Below are 23,475 nucleotides of genomic sequence, written 5' to 3' on the forward strand. Positions count from 1 at the left end.
TGCATTCACTTACTGTAGGCCTCAGCTGCTACTGGTTGACTTGCTGGCCGGCTCAATGGTTTGATGTGCGGGTAAGGCTGGCTGAGCCAAAAGAACAACATTTTTTTGCCGTTCTGTCTTTCTTTCCTTCATGTATTATTTATGTGTTTGCCTTTGAAGTTTTAAACACAGCATTTGGACTTCCAAGCCAGCAATACGTCATCACAGCGCTCCTTTCCCATATACAAGCTGTTATATTGAAAGCCAGTGATACACAGTATTGTTCTTTCCGTTGCTAAAATAAACATAAATACACAGGTATGTGCAATTTTGCAGTAGCGTATGCAAAACCACACATTGTGTCTGTGTTTATTCCACAAATAAAAGTGATTCCATTGATGAGCTAAGTGGTAGAGATGGAAAGTTATTTTGTCTTCCACAACACTGTGATGGGGCTAAACAGGAATCATCAATGAATGTGCAATGACTGTTTCCTCTATGCTTTCGTTCCCCTCTGTGTGTGTTTGATTGTGAGAGGTGATTGTTATAAGCAAGCAAGTAAATTGACTTTTTAAGAGAATATGCTTTCATGGATGAAAAAGGCAAAAACAACATGCATTAAATATCTGTGACTTGTTAGATGATGTTATGATGTGATGGTGAATTAGAAGTCTGCATGAGTTTACTGCAAAGCCAAAAGCCTGTTTGTCCAATGAAACATTCATGAAATATACGCATTCAATGAATCATTTAATCCCTCTAATCTCAGTGTCATCTCACATTATCTTTCAGATCTCACCTGGGTTGCCATGACGAGCGAGAAGTGTCCTGTGCCGCTGGGGAGCATTTCCTCAGCAGTGCCAGGGCAGAGTGAGGAATATGGCTTGGCGCAGGCTGATGACATCATTGAGGAAGTGGGTCCAGGTGACGATGTCAGTATCGGCAGTGACCTAAGCACTATTGTGGTGCCCTTCCCAGAGCTGGCGCCTGTGGTCTTCTTCTGCCTCAAGCAGACCACCTGTCCTCGCAACTGGTGCATCCGTATGGTTTCCAGCCCATATCCTTTCATTTACTGGTAGAATAGCCCCTTTGAACTTGAAAGTCCAACTGAAATCATCATCATCCAAAAATATGTTTTTGTTGTTTTTTATTTAAAGGGAAAAATGGTCTTTGAGTAAATATCAGCAGGCTGGAGGGCTGTCTCAGTGTGTAATTGACAGCAGCCGGCAGGCTAAGTTCCAGTAGCACCAATGGGACAACAGAGACAAAGTAAACAAACTCATTGGCAGACAGTGTGTTGTTAGCAGTGGTTTTGAAAAGTAAGGACCAGAAGATATTTGCAGGTATGTTTACGTGATGTCTAACGTGCTGCAACTGAACCGCCAATTAGCTACAGTATCTGGCATGTCAACTGACGCTAGCAGTGATTGTTTGTTGATTTATTCAACATACTAAGGTGCAGGACAATATGTGTGTTTGTATTTATAAGTTAAATTGTAGGAAAGCTAATGTGGGTTGTTGTTCAGGGACTTGTGTTGTGTAGAAGGATGCTATTACGCTTACAGTAGTATGACAGTTGTGCCAATGATAGAAAGCTAATGCTACTGCTTTGTGCAAGATCGGACTGCTTGAATGGAAACAAGTTGTGCATAGACAAACTACACACTTGCCATAATGAAACCAAAAACTATAAAATTTGTATTTTTTTTCTGGAGATGAACACAGGACAAGCAATATACAGAGCACATACGCTGTGGCAGTCATAAAAAAAGTAAATTTGATTTCAGTTGAACTTAATTGGACTTTATCCCTTAATCTTCATCATTCTCTAAACCTAATAATCACCTACCTGTCCTCATAAATCATCTCTAAGTACATGAATTTTAACTCTTCAATCTGTGAATGGTAGTTTTTACATTACATACAAACCACCTCAAACGTCTTTAGACTAAACATTGGACATATTTTTGAGCAACATACATGTTTAACTTCATCTATCCCCCTCTTCTTCAAATCACTCCCATCATTCTTTCCCTCTTCTGTTCATTGAAACACCTTTCATGCAGCATTCAGTCCATCTTCAGGTCTCTTTTCATCTCCTTATGTAACACTGGTGCTCTCCTCCCCTTTATATCCAGTCCCTCCTTATTTAGAGTCTTTTTCTGCTTATCCGTCATCCACTTTTACAGAGTTACATTTGTCTTCTTTGTGAATTTCTTTTGTAAATGTATCTTCTGTCTGTGTTCTTTTGATACATTTTCATCCATCTTGACTCTGACATCACCAACCCCCCATCATCCACCCTCAGTCCTTTATCTTGTGGATTTGCTACCACGGTACAGCAGACATCCCAGAATCTTCTCAAAGTAAGTGTGTTTGACATCCTTATACAGCCACAACTGCTGTGATCAGCATTGGATGGCTTGAACAATGGAACGTGTGTGTGTGTGTGTGTGTGTGTGTGTGTGTGTGAGTGTGTGTGGTTTTAGCCCAGAACAAGCAGTTGTCTGTTTGCTGGCTACACTGACAGTGGCGATGGGACTAAGGATGATCCTTTCACATTAGGGACAGACAAGACCACACTGGGCTGCTTGCCGCACTGCTGCAGGAATGTGTGTGAGTGTGTGTGTGTGTGTGTGTACATCTAAGTGAAATATGACTATGGCCCTATTTACTCCCGCTAGTCTGAGTGCAGGGCTCTAAGGATTGTAATGTCAGTAAGACCCTTTGCTTGGTCAGTCGGTCAGTTCAAATCACCCCAAACATGACTTATCATTGTCATGTGTGAAGAACAGCAGAGACTTTAGGGACAGGCATTCTTGTTCTGTGCTTTCCAACTTTCCAGCAGTATCATCATAGCGTTAACATCTATCTCTAGCCTATTTCTGACCACCCCCCCGTACATCTGTTCTCACTAGAAAACATATTGCAACTACTGTATGTTTTCAAAGCTTGGCATGTGTGTTATTACTCAAGTGTGTGTCAAGTGTCTGGCTACTGCTCAAAGGGGATGTGTATATGTATGTGAATATTTGCATGTCGATGATGGCTTTTAGCTGAAATGCATTTGCTTGTCCACAGTATATAAGAAGACTTATCTGAATGCCAGTATTTTGTTTGTGTATATTTGCAAAACATGACAAAAAAAAAAAAAAAGCTGATGAACACATTTATGCCAGGAACTAATGAACCATTGTAAGCTGTTATAATACAACACATTGTTTATCCAAAGTAGGAGGTGCCAGATAGACAGAGTGTTTCTCCTAAGGACCTAAGTTTCCTAAAGTTGGCAGGGAAATCTTCTTAGGTGGATTACTCTCTCCTATAAATGCCTGACTCATTGATAAACGTATATCACTTACGTATGTTACGTTAGTGCCAAATTCCCTGTTTTTGTTACAATCCTTCTACTGCAGTTGACACACGCTGTCCATCAAGACACAAAGAGGGAAATGTTTACTAAAAAGACTGTAACTGTGGAAAATATCCACTTTAAGTGTTCTCTATGTTCTGAAGCCTCATATTTGATTCAGTTCACTTTTAAATCCATTTTTCCCTCAAAACAAGGATGGCAGATTTTGTCGCCCATTACTCACATTGAAAGTGGATTATTAACGGATCTTTAAATTTACCGCATGAACAGGAAGACTGCTTACAGCAAGCAAAACATATTTCAGGTCTCATATGGGCATCAGACTGTTAAGACAGACTTGAAAAAATGGTGAATCTGTCCTTTAAAATACCATGAGTGACTAAATAGAAGGAGTGAGAATTTAGGAAATTAAATACTAATGTGCTTTCACATACATGGACAAGAAAGTGTATTATTTGGCTACATTTTTTAAATTTAGTCTGCAACTTGTTTTTTAAAATATATTATTTAAAAATGTTTGGATTAACACTGAGCCTCATGGCTACTAACAGGCCAATACATCACCTGAACGCCTTTGGCTGCCAATCAACAAAAAAGGATGCAGACCTGGGCTGACTGGGCCACTTCAGAAATGATGCTTATCATTCAGTGTCCGTCACACTCTCTCATGAACCATATCTGTACTCTCCTCCTGCTGTTTGCCTTCAGGTCAGCTAATATTACATAAGACCGGCCTTCTTGAACCAAAAATAACAACCTGTGATTATGGAATATTCCTGAATATTGCCACAAAGAAAGATTTTTCTGAAAGAAATTTAGTGAAGTATTGAGACAAAAGTCTATGAAATGCCTTGTAAGTTACGAGATTTACTTTTGATTCATCCCTTGCATTTTTAGTGAGCCGTGAGGGGAGACTAATACCATGGTAATGTTTGTATTACAGACAAACAAATGGATTGCTAGAAAATGAAACTGAATTAATCTATGCAGTCAGAAAGATAAAACTGGACAGGGAGACTGTCTGTTTGCCTTTCAGACTCTGTGTTTGATGTTTGGAGGAAAAGAGTTTTCAGGAGGATTTTACACTGCTTGCTAATGGCTGAGCTCTGCTACTCTCAGTTGGCCCCATGCCACAGGGTAAAAACATGCCGATGCATACATGCACGCACACACACACACACACACACACACACACACACACACACACACACACAGGGACAAGGACACACACATTTTAAATCGTATTTCACATCGGCTGAGCTTCTATTGCAGCAAATTGGTTGCTGGACACTCATGGTGGCTGAAACCCAAAGCAAGTTAAAACACAGTGACACACACCTATGTCTATATATGTGTGTGTGTGTGTGTGTGTGTGTGTGTGTATATGTATAAAGTGATTCTGTGAAGGGTGAAAAATATTGAATGTGTGTGTGGTGTTTCACAGGAAGGTTGGTATTGCTGTAGCTTAGGTGATTTTCCTCTGCTAGTAAGGCAAGAAAACACACATTTCCATCACCATGGCGGTTAGTGATGTGTTAGTTTTGCCTGCTGTGACTGCATTAGTATAGACAGTTTTGAAGCTTGCCGAAGCATATGTGTGTATGTGTGTGTGATGACAGTCTATTCACAAGCTTTATGCCCTTATTTGTGCAGGAATAACAAAATGTGTGTGTGTGTGTGTGTGTGTGTGTGTGTGTGTAGAACTTAAACTGGAGCAAGAGTTTGGCGTTTGATGTTTGTTGCAGCTTAACAAGAATTTGTACCTGTTTGTGTGTCTGTGTGCATTGATCGTACAAAAGTAGACAGTGCTGTGTATTTACAGTATATATATGTTGGATTGTTTATGTACTGACCAAATACAGTATGAAGCTGTGTATGTGAAGAGGGGGAAATAAGTGGTTATTTCACCAGATCAATAATTCTGTCCACCACTCTGTAGCTGTGAGACACACACACACACACACATACACACACACACACACAGATGCTCTCCCACGCCTGCCTGCAGCATAGCACCTGGAGCACCTCTCTACATTGCACCCCACACACTTCTTGTCCCTCTCTCTATTGTTCTTGCTCTTCAAAGTGCACACTCACGCGCTATACCATGCAATTTACAGTAGCACAATCCTTCTCTCTCATAGTCTTCATACTCTTTTACCTCATTCCCGTGGTTCACATATGCTGGTACTAATATTTCATATCATGTAAGGTTTATTCAATTTCACAACTATCCTCTTACAACAAAGTTTAGTCATGTAATTGCCCATATCCACTCCCAATTTATTGTTATCTTCCACGGGTGTGTGTCTCCAATATAAGATGATCCGATATGTATCTAAATGGGGTGACATGTAATTCAGGAACGATACATTTTAAAATGGAATGATTCGATACAATACAATTCAATTTGGTTTGATTAAATACGATTCACTGCAGATTCAACGGTTTTATCAAGTGTTCTGTTCTATCCGACATGTTTTTCTCCCCCTCGCTAGCAGATCGCTATCTTAATGTTACTATGATGAGTCTTGTGAGAGTTTTATGGAATAGAGAGAGAGAGAGAGAAACAGAGAATAAGATGCACTTGCATCTTTTAAATCAAAACCGATTTCCGATTCATATCGGTTATTTGTTGCACCCTAATTATCTTCCTTTCCACTCCCTCTCCTCATTTTCTGTCTACGTGTCATTCCTTTTCTTTCTTCTGCCTCCTCCACTCATCCCCCTCCACATACCCTACTCAATCTTTGTAATAGCCAGATATTTGTGCTGGCGAAGAAAAACACAAATGTGCCTAACTGTATTATACACTCTGTCATGACAGAGATGTGTATAACATGTTTTTGGATTTTCAGTCATTTATAGACTGTTATGATTGTATATTGGATGTCTATGTTAAACATAGTCAAAGATGTCAAACTTGAGGTGACCATATGTAAAATTCTCCCTGCAAGTCAAAAGCTAGGCTCTTGAAAAGTTACCTAAACTTCCTAATCAAACTTATGTCAGATTGCTCATGTATCGACAAACCATCATCCACTCTATAGTTTCTTCCAGAGGTTGTTGGTGTTTTCCACTGGCATTATTCACATAAGAATTGGGCTTAAACATGTCTTGATGTATTTGAGAGATTTACATTTTGAGTAAAGAAGGTTCCTACTAATACAGTTTGTTTAGGTAGCCTCCTGAAGTAGCTGGAATTGGGCCGAGATGCAGCCTCTGGAAGGTAGCCAATCAGAACAGAGTGGAGTCACTGGGAGAGAGGTCTTAAAGTGACAGGAGGTAAAATGGCCTGTTTCAGACAGAGGCTGAACTGAGGTTACTTTGAGAGGCAGCTGGATTCATGAGATTAGGACATCACAATGTCACTTCAGGTTACACGCGCATGTCTGCACCACTGGTGGTTTAGAACAATCAGTATCATGAATCCAGCTGCCTAACAGGGTAAGTCAGTGATAGACGGTAATAGACAGATGGTTCATCCAATCACCTGCCAAGTATTTTTTGAAACTGCCTGGCCTTTTCCAAACAGTTTCCAAGAACAACTCAGATGATTCTGTGTAACAAACCATCTGGCACGTCAGCTTAGAAATTACTTATATATGGAGTCTTTATAAGATAAATGATAAGATAAGAAATGAGTTTTTTGAACTGTCAATCATGCTGAGATATCCCAATGGAGGCCTGGAATAAAAGTATAGACCTGGACATGTGCATGATAAACCCCCGTTACATCTGATCTGCAGACTGATATTTCTGTGTCTCTATTTTGACAAATGTTTAAGTAGAAGTTCTTCCCTCTGCTCTGCCAGTCCTTATACCAATTTAGAGAAACTGCAACGCCTGTCACTTAACTCCTGCTGAGACTGATAGCAGATCAGATGTGGGCCCTGATACAGTTCCCCTCAACCGTGAATGAATTCATTACAGTGCAGTGAAGGGCAGAGATTTATGCACTATACAAACATATGCATGCACATACTCACTGATATATGTATACACACAGGCAGTGGCACACCCATATCTAAATATATCTGTTGCTCTTCACCCTTCTCAAATTGTGTTAATTTCAGTTGCTTTTAATTAACTCACTTCATCAGCATCTGCACCAAACACGTGTCACCTGGTCAGTCTATGGAGAGAAGAGACTATAATTCTGTGCGCACAGAGGGCAACATATCATTCAGCCAGTGTGTTGCATCTTGTCTTAGTTATGTTGTGAAGATTACCTCTCATCAAAGCTTTATTCTACAGATCGAGATGAAAACATGTCAGGTCACTCAAACTCTATTATACCTCAGACATTGCAATTAGCTGCATTCAGTGAAACTTGACTTGTCAACATGTTATTCAGGCTAAGAACAAAAAGAAAGATAGACAGCAATTTTTCCTTCTCTAGTTTCACATACTGACTTGTTTGGAGGTTCAATTTCATCTGTGGAGTTGTTATGTTATGTTATCTTACTGTTTAATTCTTTAAAACTATTCTGCATCTGAAATAACACAGATTTCTCCTTTTGAAATTATTTGTTGAACTTTTTTTTGTGTGTGTGCAACTTCCTTTATTGTTGCAACTTGTCTGTACTACTTATCCCAGGCTTCTAAGTTAAAACTACAAAATGGGCATTTTCTACTGTATAGGGGCATTTTAAGCTATATTTTCAAATTCGTAATAATAACTTGCACTTACAGCATTTCAGAGGGGGTGTTGGGATGTGTATTCCAGTTGTTTAGAAGCAGAGCATTGTGATCTCAGCTCTGGGCTCTGTCCTTTTTCTTTCTCCATCCAAACATTGTTACAATTACACTCACTTAAAAATATTTTCACCTCCTTTCCGTTATATATTTCTTTCTCTGTCTTTTCTTTTCTGACATAATCGTTGTCCTGACACTGTCTCATCCTTTCCACCTTGTGCTACTTACCGCTTGTCATCCTCTCCTCCCTCTGTCATTTCTTTGCTCTTGGCTTCTGTCCTTTTTTTTCTTGTTTTTCCTCTCCTTTTTCACCGTAGAGCTTGATACCAGTGACTATCTTTCTCTTCACATTTTCTCACCGCATTCCCTTCTCCTCTGATTGGCTCTTGTGGTGTTCAAGCAGAGTGACCGGCCTCTGTGGCCCATGATCCTCTCTAGCCCTGACAGCTTGTTATCTCCATGGTGACGGATGGCTGAGGCATTGCCGTGCCTTGCTCTTAACTACTGCTGAGGATAGAGCACACACCTGGGACACATCACCTTCTCTCGTTTCACCTTCTGGCTCTGTCTTTCTGTGGTTTGCTTTTTATTCTTTTCCCTTCTCTCAACTTTTGCTTTTGTGTCCTTCGGTTTCCTGTGGTTCTAGTTGGAAAAGTTGCTGTGGGGCTACATGGGAGACTTCTGTTTTTTTTTTCTTTGTAATGACACTTGCTGTGAGGTGTGCAACTTGATGACTGTGTGTGTGTGTGTGTGTATGTGTGTGTGTGTGTGTGTGCATGTTGAATGGTTGTTCCACTTGTTTTGACGGATGCTTTATTAAAGAACATCAAAAGTCTGTCTTTAATTCTCAGTGGCACTCTCTGTCTTTCTTTCATCTTGTGCTTGTTCTCCTGTCTGTTTTCTGTCATTTCTTCTTTTTTGCTTTCTATTCTATTCACACTCTCAGATTCAATCACTTTTTACTCATACATCCATTTCCCTCTTCCTTAAGATGACGTCTCCTCACATTTCCATTTTGCCTTCATCTTGTGCAATATTGTTAGTGCTCCACTTTTTTTTAATGAGCCTCTGCTTCAAGTAAGTGTATGAACTGTTGTCCTTTTACCCCAGGGAAAGTCTCCTTTTTAAAAGACGTGCAAACATTAATGAAACAACCTCTGTAAAGCACAAATAAAACTTGCTTACACTTCCAAAATACAACCCCATGCATGCTCATGTGAATACTAGTACCAATACTGTTTCCATTCATCCTCACTTCCTCCTTCCTCCCTCTCTACTTCTTTCCTTGCACTCCTCCCTATATTTCCTTTCCCTCAGGTCTAGTCCAAACTCCATTAGTGCCTATAATGTCTAAGAGAGGAGGAAGAGATGAGAGGGAAACACTGGAGAAGAGATGAAGGGCTTAAAGTGACTCTAATGACTACTGTAGTACCATATCTCAGTGTATACATACGCTACATGACCTCTTTTACATGCATTACTCTTTAAAAGTACAGTAGCTAGGTTGCAATGAACATGTGCTTTTTATACTACAGCACCGTGAGGTAGAGGGTTTTAATAAGAATACTAAAACAGGAAATGCTACTTTGTGTTAGCCACTCACCTCATCTTTCTTATTCCATTTACTTATAATCTGAAGAAGCATCAGGACTTCACAGAACTAATGCAATCATTGTCCAAGAATCATTTAATTAAGTTGGATATTTGAATTAACTTGAATGTGTGAATTTACCTTTGCTTCACTGTTCCAACTCAGTCCACTTCTTCTCCATGTGCAGTGTGTTTGAGAACAATTTGCTAGGAATGTAATCTAGGAAGAAATGGTATGTACTTAGGAGGAACCTTGAATTGAAAAATGTTCTCTTAAATAATCAAAAGTGATGTTTACCCTGTGTGAGTAAGTGTTTCTTACCAAAACGCATTGTGTGTATCCTTGAGATCTAACAAGTGTGAAAAGACCTTCCTCATAAAACAAACAGATTTTTTTAAGTATTCAAAAATCCTGCATTGTCTATATTTATGATTGCTAGCTCTTCCCTGACTTGACTTGACACATTGCTGCATACTTGGTGCATTGTGCCACCTGTAGATAATTGGTATAGTGTGAAATTATTTGCAGGACTATGTATTGCATCATGAGCACGAGGCAATCAAAACAGGGACCCATGCCATAAAGTTCTGCTCCATAGTTCTAGGAGAGGTCAGAAACTGCACAGTCTACCTTTAAGATGTCCTCTATATATTCCGTTCCTCTTCTTCTGTAATCTTCTCTTTTCTTATTTTATCTCCAGTGTCTGTCTGTACTTATACTGTGCCGTGTGTCCACATGTGTATGCACCAGTCCGTGTTAACAAATGTGCGTGTGTTATCATGATATCCCACTGTTGGATTATGGATTATGTAGACACCATTCCTGAATTGCATCCATAATTGGGTTATGGGTTAGTTCAATGTCATATTCTTCGAAGAGAATTACATTCAGATGACTGGCTGACATTATCCGCCTACTGCTTCGGCACTGTGTTATGCTATATGCTGTATTGCAGCAATACTTCAAACAGCAGAGCCCATTTGTCTGAACTCAGTAACAGCAGGGCAGATTGCTTTTGGATAAACCACACAGATAAAATGTCAGGAGTGCAAAAACAGAGAAGCCCATGCACATATCCACACACACACACAGACAACATATACTGTATGCTTGCATCTACACACAAACATGAACAAGTCATTTTCTTTTTCTCTTTTTGTTTTCCGCCTGTGACCATCACTTTTGCTGCCTTATTTTTTAACTTATGAAAGAATCGTATCTTCCTTTTTATGTCAGCTCAACTCAGAAGTATTGCTTTACACCAAATGGGACTCTTGAGAGAATTTAATAAGTCATTTAATGGCTCCATCACTACTAACTGCAGGGTACATTTTATCCAAGTGAGTGCTTTGTAGTTTGCTATTCCTCATCTATTATCCACAAAGTGCTATATAAATTGTATGAGTCATTCTGCACTACAGTGAGTCTGTTCTTTGCTTCCGACCTCCCTAAAACTCTCCTGAACAGATCAGAAATTTTCCAATACAGAGCTTTCCTCAACAATATGGGTTTTTTTGAGTAAGGAAAGTAACAGTGAGCACAATAATGATGCCGAAATGAGGTTATGATGAGTAGCTACCTGTCCTTTTGTTAGTTGTCAGCCTTGAATTGGAATCTTCAGTGAAGGCAATATTATGTTTATAAGTCATCCATCGGCGGCACGTGATGGTGAAAGCTATTGTATGTGTGTTCTGAGAACATGTTTGTTGTGCATGCTGCTTCAGCTTGAGACCAACAGCTTGTCCATATCTCTGCTGATGTCACCGTATCGACCTCTCCATCCCTGCTCAGGCGGACATTTATGAGACTGCAGCTGAATTATGTCATGGAGCGTATATGTAGAAACGTGATGATCGGCACTCCTGAGCGATCATTGTGAAATCTAACGTAGATCTGACCACAACAATAGGACAATATGTGTTTTAGTGACTGTAGATTTACTACCAAACCAAGCAAGAACATTAGGTATATGGTAGACTGTACTGTATTATGTATTTGTTATTAAAAGTGCCTTGAGATAACTTTTGTTCTGATTTGGCACAATATGAATGAAATTGAATTGAATAATATGCATAATATTCATGTGTACATACATGACACTATACTGATTAGCAGAATTGCAAATATTCTGAACTAACTAAACATTCTGGAAAGTCAATACATGTTTTGTGCAAGAATTGACTGAGTGCAATATGGAAATGAACTAAATTAGTGACAAGCCAGCCGTAAAAGTTAAAGCTAGTTCACATCGTATAATATAATATGTAATATGCACGCTGACTTGTATTTTGCTTCTTTTCCTCCATCAGAGCAAGAGGGCAACTCTCCATACTGTAGCACCCACCCTGATACAAAAGGATTTCAACAAAAGCAGCAAAAAGCTTACATGTTATTAGTTTGAATATGAATTCTATGGTTATTACCAGAGGCAGCTCTAAAGACAGCTACAGATAAGCAAAGCAATAATTATTCTACTCAAAATGTTCTTGTCTTGTTACTCTAGAAAGCTAAAATGCCAGCAGACAGAATTACTAATAAATCAAACGTGACAGCTCACAGTCTGTCCTAACGTTGGGAAATACATTTTGTCTTTTCAGAGCAAATTCTTCTGTGTCGCCTATGGCTGATGCTATGAAAACAATGAATAGCAAACATTAGTTGCATGCTTAAACATGTCAAACCATAGTTCGTATTACTATATACATATATGGAAACGTTTCTAATCACAAATAGTAGATTATTAATTCTAAAATGAGAAACAGGATTGTGAGAAAAAATAGCCATAAACACAATGATTCATAACATTTAAACAAGTGTATATTGCAGACTGTATATTTTAGATAATAGAATGATAAACAGGTAATTATGAAACCTGGCTGTGCTGTTTACTGTTTTGGAAGGAGAGTGAGGTTGTGTCAAAGACATAATGTTTTACAAAGGAGAACAAACAGCTATTATGAATCCTGGGAACATTTCCAGTCCAGTTTTTTAGGTTTGCAGGAAGCGTGAGAGGATAGCGTGAGTCACTAAGGGATGTTTATGAATATTCTGCTTTTTGATTGATTGTCAGTATTTTTCAGCATGAACCATTTGCCCACTTGCTGTTCAGGCTTTGAGGTCCACCCCTTAGTAATGAATACTTATGAGCACATTAGCAGACCAAGAAGACTCATTACAATATCAAGGAGACCAACAGATCACATGCCCTTTTAGTGCCTTTGAGCATGGTATCTCTCTTTGTGTCCTGGCTATATGAGGCATGAGCGTCATGGGTCACAATTATGCAAAGCTCAAATGAATCTCCCACAGACGCATCTTTACATGTTGGAGGTCAAGTCATGGAAATCTGGCAGCACCTTTCAAACAGTTGAAACAGACCTTAAATTGGGGTTCCCCTTCTAGAGCTCTAGTGGGTGACTGATACTCACTGCATCAGTGATCACAAGTTTGCATGAAGCAGTGTGTGATTCTTCCCCAGAGTTGCTACAGTATGTGTGATGGTGACCTTACTGCACTTTGCAAAGGATGAATGACATGCAGCTGCCCACAAGACCACAATGGGTGCGATATAGGATTGCCATCTTAGGTCTCTCATTTCCCTTGATAAAAAGAGAGTGTAGTAGGTTTATGGCCAAGCCGGTGTTCACCTGGGAGAGATCAAAGCGAGTTTCACAGAGCTGACAGATGGAGGAATTTAATTTCTTCAAGGCGCTCTGATATTAGAACATGGCAACATTTCACGAATGCCTAATAGATGAGAACATTTTAAGATTAAGATGAGTGTGCAAGTCAAGATGTTTTTGTGGAAAGCCCACTGTATCGATCTAATATGACATGATAAAGAAGCTTATGTATAGTGAAATTAACTTGATTGAGGGTCTTGCCTGTCGGGTTCATGTTCATTTCAGTTCATTTCTTTGAGAACTGAGAAAAGCATTACCAAGAAATAGACACATTAGAGGTGTTAAATTAATATTTGTTCAAGTAATTGCAACCACAGTGTTCATGTTCAGGTCATTTGAGGATGCAGTATGTATTTTTGCAGCACTGCGCATGTTCAGTGACTCACTGAAGTCACTCAAGTCACAAAATATCAAATTTACTGCAAAAACGTTTACAGATTTAATGGAAATACGTATGACACACTGAAAATGAAGGAAATGGGTACTGTATGTAATGAGCAGAGCAAGATAACAGAATGAGAGAATGGAGAGAGAAAGATGGCAGTGGAAGATGAGAAGGGGTAATTATTGTGTAGATACACAGGGAGGGGCGAAGAGTTAGGGAGAAGCACAAAAGAGAGACACCGAGTGAAGGACAAGCTGTAGCTTTTCTCTGAAAGACACGATAAAAGAGAAAGAGAAAAGACAGAGACGAAAGAGAAGGATGATAGCCCTTAGAGAGGCGGGCAAAGAGAGAAGGGGAAGATGTGAGAGATAGCTAGTTAGCACTTTTCTTGAAAAGGCAGAGCGTGAGAAGGAGACAGTGTTAAAGAAGAAAAGAGAGGAAGAGAAAGGGAGATAGTTAGCACAGTGGCAGAGTGAACTTTTGCCCAGTGTCTGTCAGTACAGAGGACGGGCGGTGTGTGTGTTTGTGTGTGTGTGTGTGTGTGTGTGTGTAAGCATCATGTGTGTATGTGTGTATCCTTGCCTCCTCTTGACAGTGAGGAGGAACATGAAGTCTCTAATTGCTCTGGTGACTGTAACTTCAGACCTCTTCCACAGTTAAAGGGAGAGAGACAGAGAGTGGGAAGGAGGGCAGAGTTACCCTGAGATCAGGAAAAAAAGAGACAAAAGGTCTAAGTAACAAGAAGAGAGACTAAATGAAGTTAGAAACGTGTGGCACACAGAAATGTTCAAACAGACAAATAACAGAGATTGCACTCCCAGATTTGGTGCATTTGGTACCAAATCCATAAAAACCATAAGATGCAGAGAGGATATGGCTTGACTGAGTGCATCTAATATAAACAGTGTAGAGCTGTGTGGATCAGGAACTGAAATCAGATTAAAAATGCATCTCATTTGATTTATCTTGATAAACATTTGACTTTCTTACTATGAAAATTGGTTTAAAATGATATCAGGGTGACATATTTTATAGTCCATGTTGTCGTATTGCTGGATGTGTAAAAAAGTGAGCAATTTGCTTTAATATGGGACATTAACCCACAAAAAAAAACATTTGAATAGCTTGCATCTAAACTGTCCCTAGTCTTTCAGGCTATATCAGTAATATGTACTCATAAAAATGCACTTTTGTCAAGCTTGAAATTACATTTTTAAAGTTCATCAAAACCTAATATTTTTCGAAATGCAAGGTTGTGCGTGACAAATGCTACTCTAATTCTAATTACGGCTTTGCAACGATGCATTACTGTTGTAAGACATGTCTAGAACGTGCAGTGCAATAACAAACTGTAATGATACATTTTTTAAATTGTTCTTCTATGTTTTCACACCAGCTGCATATATCTCTTTTTTTGCACTGAAGTGAATTGAGGTGTGTTTCATGGAAAGGGCAGGTGAATATAATATTTTATACAGTGAAAGAATTTAGATTAGTGGGACAAAGCTGCATCATGGCTTTATGATTAAATGATTTTATCTCCACACCTTGACTGTATCCGTAACGTGCCCTTTCAACACTGACCTCAGCCACCTCCCTGACTTCTGTCCGGTGACCCTTACTCTCTCTTGGGTATATTCCTTTATCGCTCCACCAGCTCTGGAGGACTGAAAGAAGATGGAAAAGTGGGGGAAGGGGAGAAAAAAAAAACGAGAGAGTGGAGTTGTGGTAGAGGGAGTATCAAGGAGAGGAAAGAAAGATATGTAGCTAGGAGAGGTGAGAAAGAGTTAGTGACCGCTGGGGACCTGCTGAAATGGCCCTGCTCTGTCACTGTCTCACACAAACACACACTACTATCTCTCTTGCGCTCTTCTCACTCTCATATATTCACATAATCCTAGCTGTCAGATATATGTTACACATATATGGATCATACTCTCTAAATCCTTCTTCAGTGTTTGCTTCTCCACTGGATATGATGTATGTGTGTGTTTGTGTGCATGTTTGTGCGTGCGTGTGTATGATGATGTGTAGGCGGCATCTGTCAGGGCGGATGCTTAAAGCCTTCCGCTGGCCAGTGATAAAAGCTCAGCCCTCATGTGTGTATATGTTTGTGTGTGTGTGTGTGTGAGACCACCCAGATGTTTGGACATTAGTTGACTGCTGGTATCTGCAGCTCAAATGAGCCTTGGGGCTTAGGTCATTAAACACCGACTTTAAACTTACCAACACACACACACACACACACATATACACACACACAAACACACATAACCATACAGCTTTTGATGTTCTCCCCAAGTAGCTGACTTGGTAAGTTTCTTCAACAACTCTGTAGACTGTCATGTAACTGAATTAGCGGCTGAGTCACTGACAGAACTGCAACAAGCTCAAGTGAAATCAGCTCAGAGACGAAGGAAGGGAAAGAGTGAAACAAAGAAATGAGGAATAGAGGAGTCATACACTCAGGGAGTAGTGGAAGAACTCAGTGGAGATATAGTAATGTAGGTGAAAGGTGCCTCAAGGAGAAAAAAAAGAAAAAGGACAAGTAAAAAACAAGGTGATGTGCTCAGGTAGCCTAACAGTTAAGATGGCAGTGTACATTTGTATCATGTTGTCCCCATCTCTCCCTCAGTTCATTTCCTATTATATCTACATTGTCCATCTAATAAAGGTAGAAAAGCCTCAGTGACTGAACAGACCTTGTACAGTCTTGGCAGGACTATCTGCACATGTTACACTCTCTCAAGCAAAATTCTGCTTGTCTGGCAACTCCATGTGTGTCAAAGCAGGCACGTCATTTTACACCCTCCCCAGGCCAGCAGAGGAATTGGCAGCAAAAGGGACCATGATGCAAACTGTGAACTACTGAATTTGGCTGAAAAAGAAAAAAAGCCCCCTACGTTGACCCCATATTATACAGAAATGTGCAGTTTGGCTACATTGGTTGACCTTGCCCTGACATGGGCTTGGGAAAAATGATTGACATGTCACCTTCTGCTCCTGATTTTATTGCAACCTACTAAAAACCACTGACCTCAATTAAGGTTCCTACGATGTTTGGTTGAGTGTGTGTGTTTATGCAGTATACGCATATACAAACTTACATCTGTCCACGCAAATAGTTTTTTTTTATACACACGCATTTTCTTTCTCTTTCAGCTAAGACCACATGTATTATCATCCTCTAGAACTGCACATGAAAATAACATGATTCATCAGAACTCGCTAAACAACCTGCTGTCTTCGAGTAATACCCAGTGCGCTATTTCTCTCACAAATGAGACTTGACAGCACAATTCTGTACAATTTAGTCTCTTGGCAGGGGAGAGAGAGAGAGAGAGAGAGAGAAAGAGAGAGAGAGCGAGTGCGTGTCCTTTTGGCCCATCCTTTTGGCCATTTTCCCAAACGAGTGTGAGAGGGAATGCAAAGGCAGCCAGGGCCCTCAGAGAGCCAAGCACTGTTTAAATGATGTTATCACAATACATTTGTTTCCACTCCATCTGTTTCACTTACACATTCTCTCACTCCTACTCCTCATCACTCATTTGTTTTTCTCTGTGTTACGATTAACATTGAACTTAATGTTTAATGTTACAGAAATATGTGTGTGCTCAGTTTATGTGTGCATGTGTACTTTATGTGGTTGTGGAATGATACTATCACCCTTCATCCTATTACCAACACCCACAGTGCACATACACCTCCAGCTTACCTAATACCCATCTGGCCACAGCCTCTTGTCATTTAGTGGTCCAATAGGTTATTGATCAGAATGCATACAGTGAAATGTGCCTGTTATACGGGTTCACAGAGGACACCTTATTAATGGATTTCAGTGGTTTGTATGGATCTTTGCAAACTGTATATGTTTCCTTTTCAATACGTGTGTTAAAATGAATGACCTTGAGTGCTCTCATTTTCTTACCGTTGCATGTTTTTGATGTATGTTCAGGATTTCAATGTTGTTTGCAATGAGCCTTCCATCAAAAATTGTCACCTTCATCAAAAGATCATAACCACCGATCCACCAATCACATTTACAGCTGATATTGACATGCAAACTGTATCTGGATACATTATCTGGATTGTGACATCTGATCATAAGCCTTTGTATTTTTAACTAGTATTAAAGGGGACATATCATACGCATTTACAGTTGTATATTTTGGGGCTCTACAGCAATATCTTTGCATGGCTAACAGTTACAAAAAACATACTTTTCATCTTATACCAACCCTTTATGCAGCCCCTCAGTTCAGCCTGTCTTTTTTAGGCTCCCCAATGAGCCCACTCTGTTCTGACTTCTTGCAATTATGAAGACTGTCATACATGTTTGAGCCCAAATCCGATCCAAAATATAAGTAAGAGTGGACAATGTGAACAACCATGGAACAAACTTGGCAACAAAGACTACAGAAAGGCTATGTTTGACATGTGTTTTTCATACGCTCACCTCATGTTTAACATCCAAAATCATGACTATAAAATTAACAAATAATGAGTAAAAGAATATGTCTCCTTTCTTAAACATTCTTTCTATCTGCATTCTGTTTGCAATGTCATCTCAGTATGCAGTCTAGCATACAGGCAGAGATGGCAAACTTTTCAAGAAACATGGTGCATTCCAGGTCAAGGGAGGTGATGCTGCTGTTTTCTTGAATCTGTAGCATTTCATGGGCACATTTGAAAATGCAGGAAGAGGCACAGCTAGGTGACCCTTCAATATGTTGGGTGGATTTTCTTCTTAAGAATTTGATCACTGCACAGATTTTACACCTGGCTTGGATCCAGTCACAATACAAGTCAGACAGTCTCCAGAGGTAGTCTAGCTGATCAAATGGTATACACTTTCCATTTTCGTGCATTTCCCAGATACAGATTACATAGGGGGGATGGGCAGAGAATGTAATTATTTGATGTCAACCAATATGTCTCTAAGTTAAGGACTCAATAAATGGGGATGTTTCTTTAGAAAGACATCAAATAGAAGACAGTTGCTGCTGATGTGTAAGTAACTCCTAGAAATGTGCTGAATTTGCTTCCTTGCCACATGTAATTAATATGGGACTCAATCTCTTTCTCTCTCTCCCTTGCTTCATTGCCTGCCCAGTTTTGTCACTCTTTCTTTCTCCGAGCCTCTCTTCTTCAGTTTCTTATGTAGTTTTTTTGCACCATTGCATAATGAGTTGCAGTTGCTTGAGCCATCTGTAAGGCAACGTGAGGCAGATGGAAGAGGGTGTAACAGTAAAAGAGACAAAGTGGGAAAGAGCTGTCAGTGTGACAGACATCACTCACAGAAGCCATCAGTAAGTCAATGAGTAGATGCCATGGTAAATTGGGACAACAGTGATATTGAATGGTAGTAATTACACAATTAATTGTTCAGGGTATGTATTGAGCTCAATATTAACAAACAGAAGCTCATCCATTTTTACCATCAAAATGACAGACGGTAGAGCTTCTGTTCAATATGTGTAATGTTGAGTTTGAAAAAGTGTTAACATTAATTCACTTCCGAGCTTCAATTAATTATAAATGCGTCAGTAGTGAACAGCTGCAGTACTCTGCATTTGATTTGTGGCTGTCAGATGGTTAAAAGGAATTTTCCTTTTAAGATGCATTTTTTCTGTCATACTTACTAACACACTTGAGATTTTATCTCATAAAGACTTGAAAATTTACTGAGAGCAAGTTCTCTATTCATACATCAACAAATAGATAACAAACTGGGTAAAAGAGAATTTTCGTCATGTATAAATTCACTGAATTATTGTGAGAGTTGGTACACCATGCCTGAACCAAATAAAAAATATATTGAAAGTGATTTTTTTTGTTCAAAATAACATGAAATACTGCTAGAAACGCCACAGTTTGTTGCATCTCCTCACTCCTTCTGTGTGTTTGTCATGTGTATATGAAAGCATGTGTGAACTGGTGTGTGCTTTATGCCTCTGAGTCTGTGCTTGTCTGCTCCGATGTCCTTGTATCCAAGTGTGCTCTGTGTGTGTGTACCTTCATGTGTGCGTGTGCAAGCTTGTGTGCTTGTGCATATTGTGCTTGCCCATACCTGTGCTTGCCAACCTGCAGAGATGTGATCCCACAGGGTGCAGTCACTGCCAGTGCCTATTAATATCAATGGAACCAGTTGAGCTGCAATGACTGACCTTGGTAATGCTTTAGCTAACCAGTGAGCTACCTTAGTCTGAATTACAACAGGATAGCAGAAAAATAGTGGTTAGAAATGGTTGATTTAAAAAATGTTGCATTGTGGTTGAGATATTAGATTAATAGGTACTGACACACACACACACACACACACACACACACACACACAGAGACAGACAGACAGACAGAGACAGACACACACACACACACACACACACAGCTTGTCATTCTAGTGTCCCCTCACGAACTACGACTTCGCCTCAAGGGAGGATTTATTCCCAACACAGCCAGAGAAGGATGGAACTGCCTGAGAGGGAGAGAGAAAAAGAAACAGAAAGCTATAAAAAATATAAACCCTATTTAAACAAATCGAATTATAGGAGAGGGAAATGGAGTTCTTTTGTGCCTTCATCTTCATTTTAGTGTCACAGCGTTGTGGGCTTCAATGAGCTTTTTGCAAATGCTGCCATTTCTGAAGTTGGAATATGAGATTAAATAGGAACCCTGTTATTTTCATCAACAGCTTGCAAAGGGTGCACACATTTTTGCACTTATTTCTGTCAAATCGTACAATTCCTTGATTTTTCCCATTGTTCTCAAATCATATTTCCAACTAATCAATTGTGGACTCTGTGGAATCATTTCAATATGTGTACTAGTGCAGACATTTATTTTGTATTTGTGCTTGTTTTCAATATTACTGTGCTTTATGATTTAACAACTACATACTTTCACTTGGGAGATGCACAGACATTCTCTTGTACCGATAACTTCTTAACAACACCGCTTGAGCCTTTGAGGTTTGCACGCCTTGTACAAGGGCACCTTGATGGCAGAAAGACAGGAGACCATCTTGTATCCACCTTGCTCCAAGGAGTCACTCACAAAGATGACTTCACAGTTATTATATCATTGCATAATGTTTAGTCTTAATGTTTGCTACCCATTGGTAAGCAGTCTTCCTTTTTTTTTAACCTTTTTGTTTTAGTTAGCATTCCTGTGGACAGACTTGGCAGCTGTGCGCACACTGTGCCCTTCACAAGTAGGCTAATTATTAGGCACATTAAAATGAGGGAATGGCCATTTGACTCTTATAATGATGGTAATGAAAACGAGGATAAGGGTTGGCATAGTGGAGAAGCTTGGAAGCATGACAGATAGTAGTTATGAGAGCTGGGAGCGATGTACAGTAGCTAATACCATTGCTATGCTATGCAAATTAATAATGCAGAGCTGACCAAGAGTTTGGCATGTTTTTCAGAAAATCTTGGCATGCAGCCCCAAAGTAGAAAGGTGTAACAGATCTAAACTCTCCATAAATATAACATGCCATGCAGTGTATTGCACTATGGTTTTTGCTTGGTCATACTAGCAGTCTTTAGTTGAGGCTGCAGGCAACTTGGCTCGTCATTCTGCTTTGTCTACTTCAGAGCCTAACCAAGCATGAGTAAGTAGAAGCGTGGAGAGGGCGTACGGGGACAAATTACTAGCTTCCTGTTGCTGCTGCGCTTATGTGTGTTGAAATGTGAATTACTTCAAGAATAGGAGAGGAGATGTTGACACAGGTGTGTGTTTGAATCAAAGTGTAATTATGTGTGTTTCATGGACTAGTTTATTGGAGGTCTGGGTATGTGTGTGTGAACAAGTGTATGTGTGTGTGTGTGTCAGGTAGTAATTAATAAAGACAGGAACATTGGCTCTCCAGCTGTGCTGACATCCAAGGGACTTGACAACAGTCCAAACAGACACACATAGACTGAAGACAAACTTATTTTCGACCAACTACATCAGGGCTAAAACTTTCTCAGCCAGCTAAAAAGTAAACTTAGACTTAATTTGGCTAATCTAGCCCACTCGTAATTTCAGTGTCCTAATTTTGTACAAGCTTCACCTGGAGGTAGAAATACAGGAGAGGGTGCTATGCATTATTGAGTCCCTTCTTCAACTTCATTTCAGTCTTGCAGCACACATAGATTAATATTGTAGTAGTCTGATAAGAACAAAAAAATGAAAGACTGGAAGAAAGTGAGAGAATAGGGTGTGTATAGACTTAGAGTCATGGTGAAGCACTTAGCTCAACCTCCGAGCCCTTCATAAAAAAAGTTCTCAACAAAGTTAACTTGCAAACAAATAACAACAGCACGTCAGGACAAAACCACTTAGTGGGTTGGGAACTTCCAGGCGTTCAGCACACTCTGCAAACTAACTATTGGACCTGTAGTGTTTGTTTTCTGGAGTGAACCATCTGAGAAAGATATAATAGAAAATTCTGGTTGATGGTTATACAGGTTATGAGGTTTTGTGCATGTGTATCTGTGTGTATATACTTGCAATTTGCTACTTTCAACACACAAAAACAGCCTAGTGGTGTATTACAAGAGGGGGAAAAAAATTGTTTTAGTTATTGCAGAAATGCAGAAATATTTAGTCAGTGATAGCCTTCACAAATAGCCTATGCGCTGTATTAGACATATTACACATCAGTTTTTGTGCAACAGATCTTCCAAATCAAATATCAGAATTGTTGGTTGGTGGTCTATGTCCTCCAGAACAACACAACATTTTCTGATTGTGGTTAAGGTTTGGTTATGTGTGGTTGGGGCTAGGATGAGAGTTAAAATGACTACTTGGTTAAGGTTTAATACCTTCATTGTCATTATTACAATGATAACAATGGGGTGAAGGTAAAGAATCAATCATGGTCTTGGTAAAATATAGTTGACTGCAGTCTCCTGTGTTAAAGTCTGAGGTTTAATTGTCCTATCCATCCACCCCGATTTCCTCCCTCTGTGGACTTTGTCACTCTATATTAATGTCACACTACATCTTCATTTGCTCCCAGGTAATAATTACTATGGCCGCTAGGGGACTTTGTCACGAAAAACGATTGATGCTCTCGTTTTTCTTGGGAGGACAGTCTCCTTTTGTGTATTATGCATGTCCATGTGAATATGTTCATGCATGTTTCTAGATTCAGTTGTAAACCAAGTATATGATAAAAACAGATAAACGTTCTTTAGACTTCTTTTCCAACATCAACCAAGCAGAAAATCTTTTACAGACAGAATACAGTGCCATAACTCAAGAGATGAAAGTGAGAGAGGAGAGATGGAGAACAGCAAAAGCAAGGTCAAAGGAAACAAGGACAGTGAAAATCAAAATGATGTGATGTAGTGAGTGTGCATGATTTTCTTCCTCTGTCAGTCTAATTTTACTATTTGGTAATCACTTTGAATTTGTAGTGGCTGTAGACACTTTTTAAGAAGAACATCAACACACTCTTATTCAAAAAGGTGTCTGCTCATTATATTCCCTGTTCATGTTAATGTTGTGTTCAGTTCTTACCAAAACATGTTGAAGGACATGTTGAGGTCTCTCCAGTGCTACCTATATTTTCCTTGAATTTAGGAGTTTTAGTCCACATGTCTACAGCCAAGAGAGGGTTCAAACTGTCAGTTATGTTAGCTGTCAGTCACTCCATAACCCTGAGCGAGTGTGCCTTGTGGCTTATTCTTTGGGTGGTGGAACTGACTATTAGGGTGTAGCAAAAGCAGGAGCTAAGTGGGAAGCTGCCACACTAGCCAGGGGCAAAAATGTA

The 23,475-nt window shown here is 39.6% G+C and overlaps 1 protein-coding gene across 1 annotated transcript in view; it reads left to right on the top strand.

The window, feature by feature from the left end:
• The first annotated feature begins 788 nt into the window (after positions 1-788).
• LOC128378982 (voltage-dependent T-type calcium channel subunit alpha-1I-like) overlaps positions 789-23,475 on the top strand; it is a 112,280-nt gene continuing 89,593 nt past the window's right edge. Inside the window, exon 1 of the mRNA XM_053338576.1 lies at positions 789-1,036. Coding sequence (XP_053194551.1) covers positions 789-1,036 — 248 coding nt within the window. The remainder of the gene's footprint in view (positions 1,037-23,475) is intronic.

The sequence above is a fragment of the Scomber japonicus genome, chromosome 18, assembly GCF_027409825.1.
Source record: "Scomber japonicus isolate fScoJap1 chromosome 18, fScoJap1.pri, whole genome shotgun sequence".
Classification (NCBI taxonomy): domain Eukaryota; kingdom Metazoa; phylum Chordata; class Actinopteri; order Scombriformes; family Scombridae; genus Scomber; species Scomber japonicus.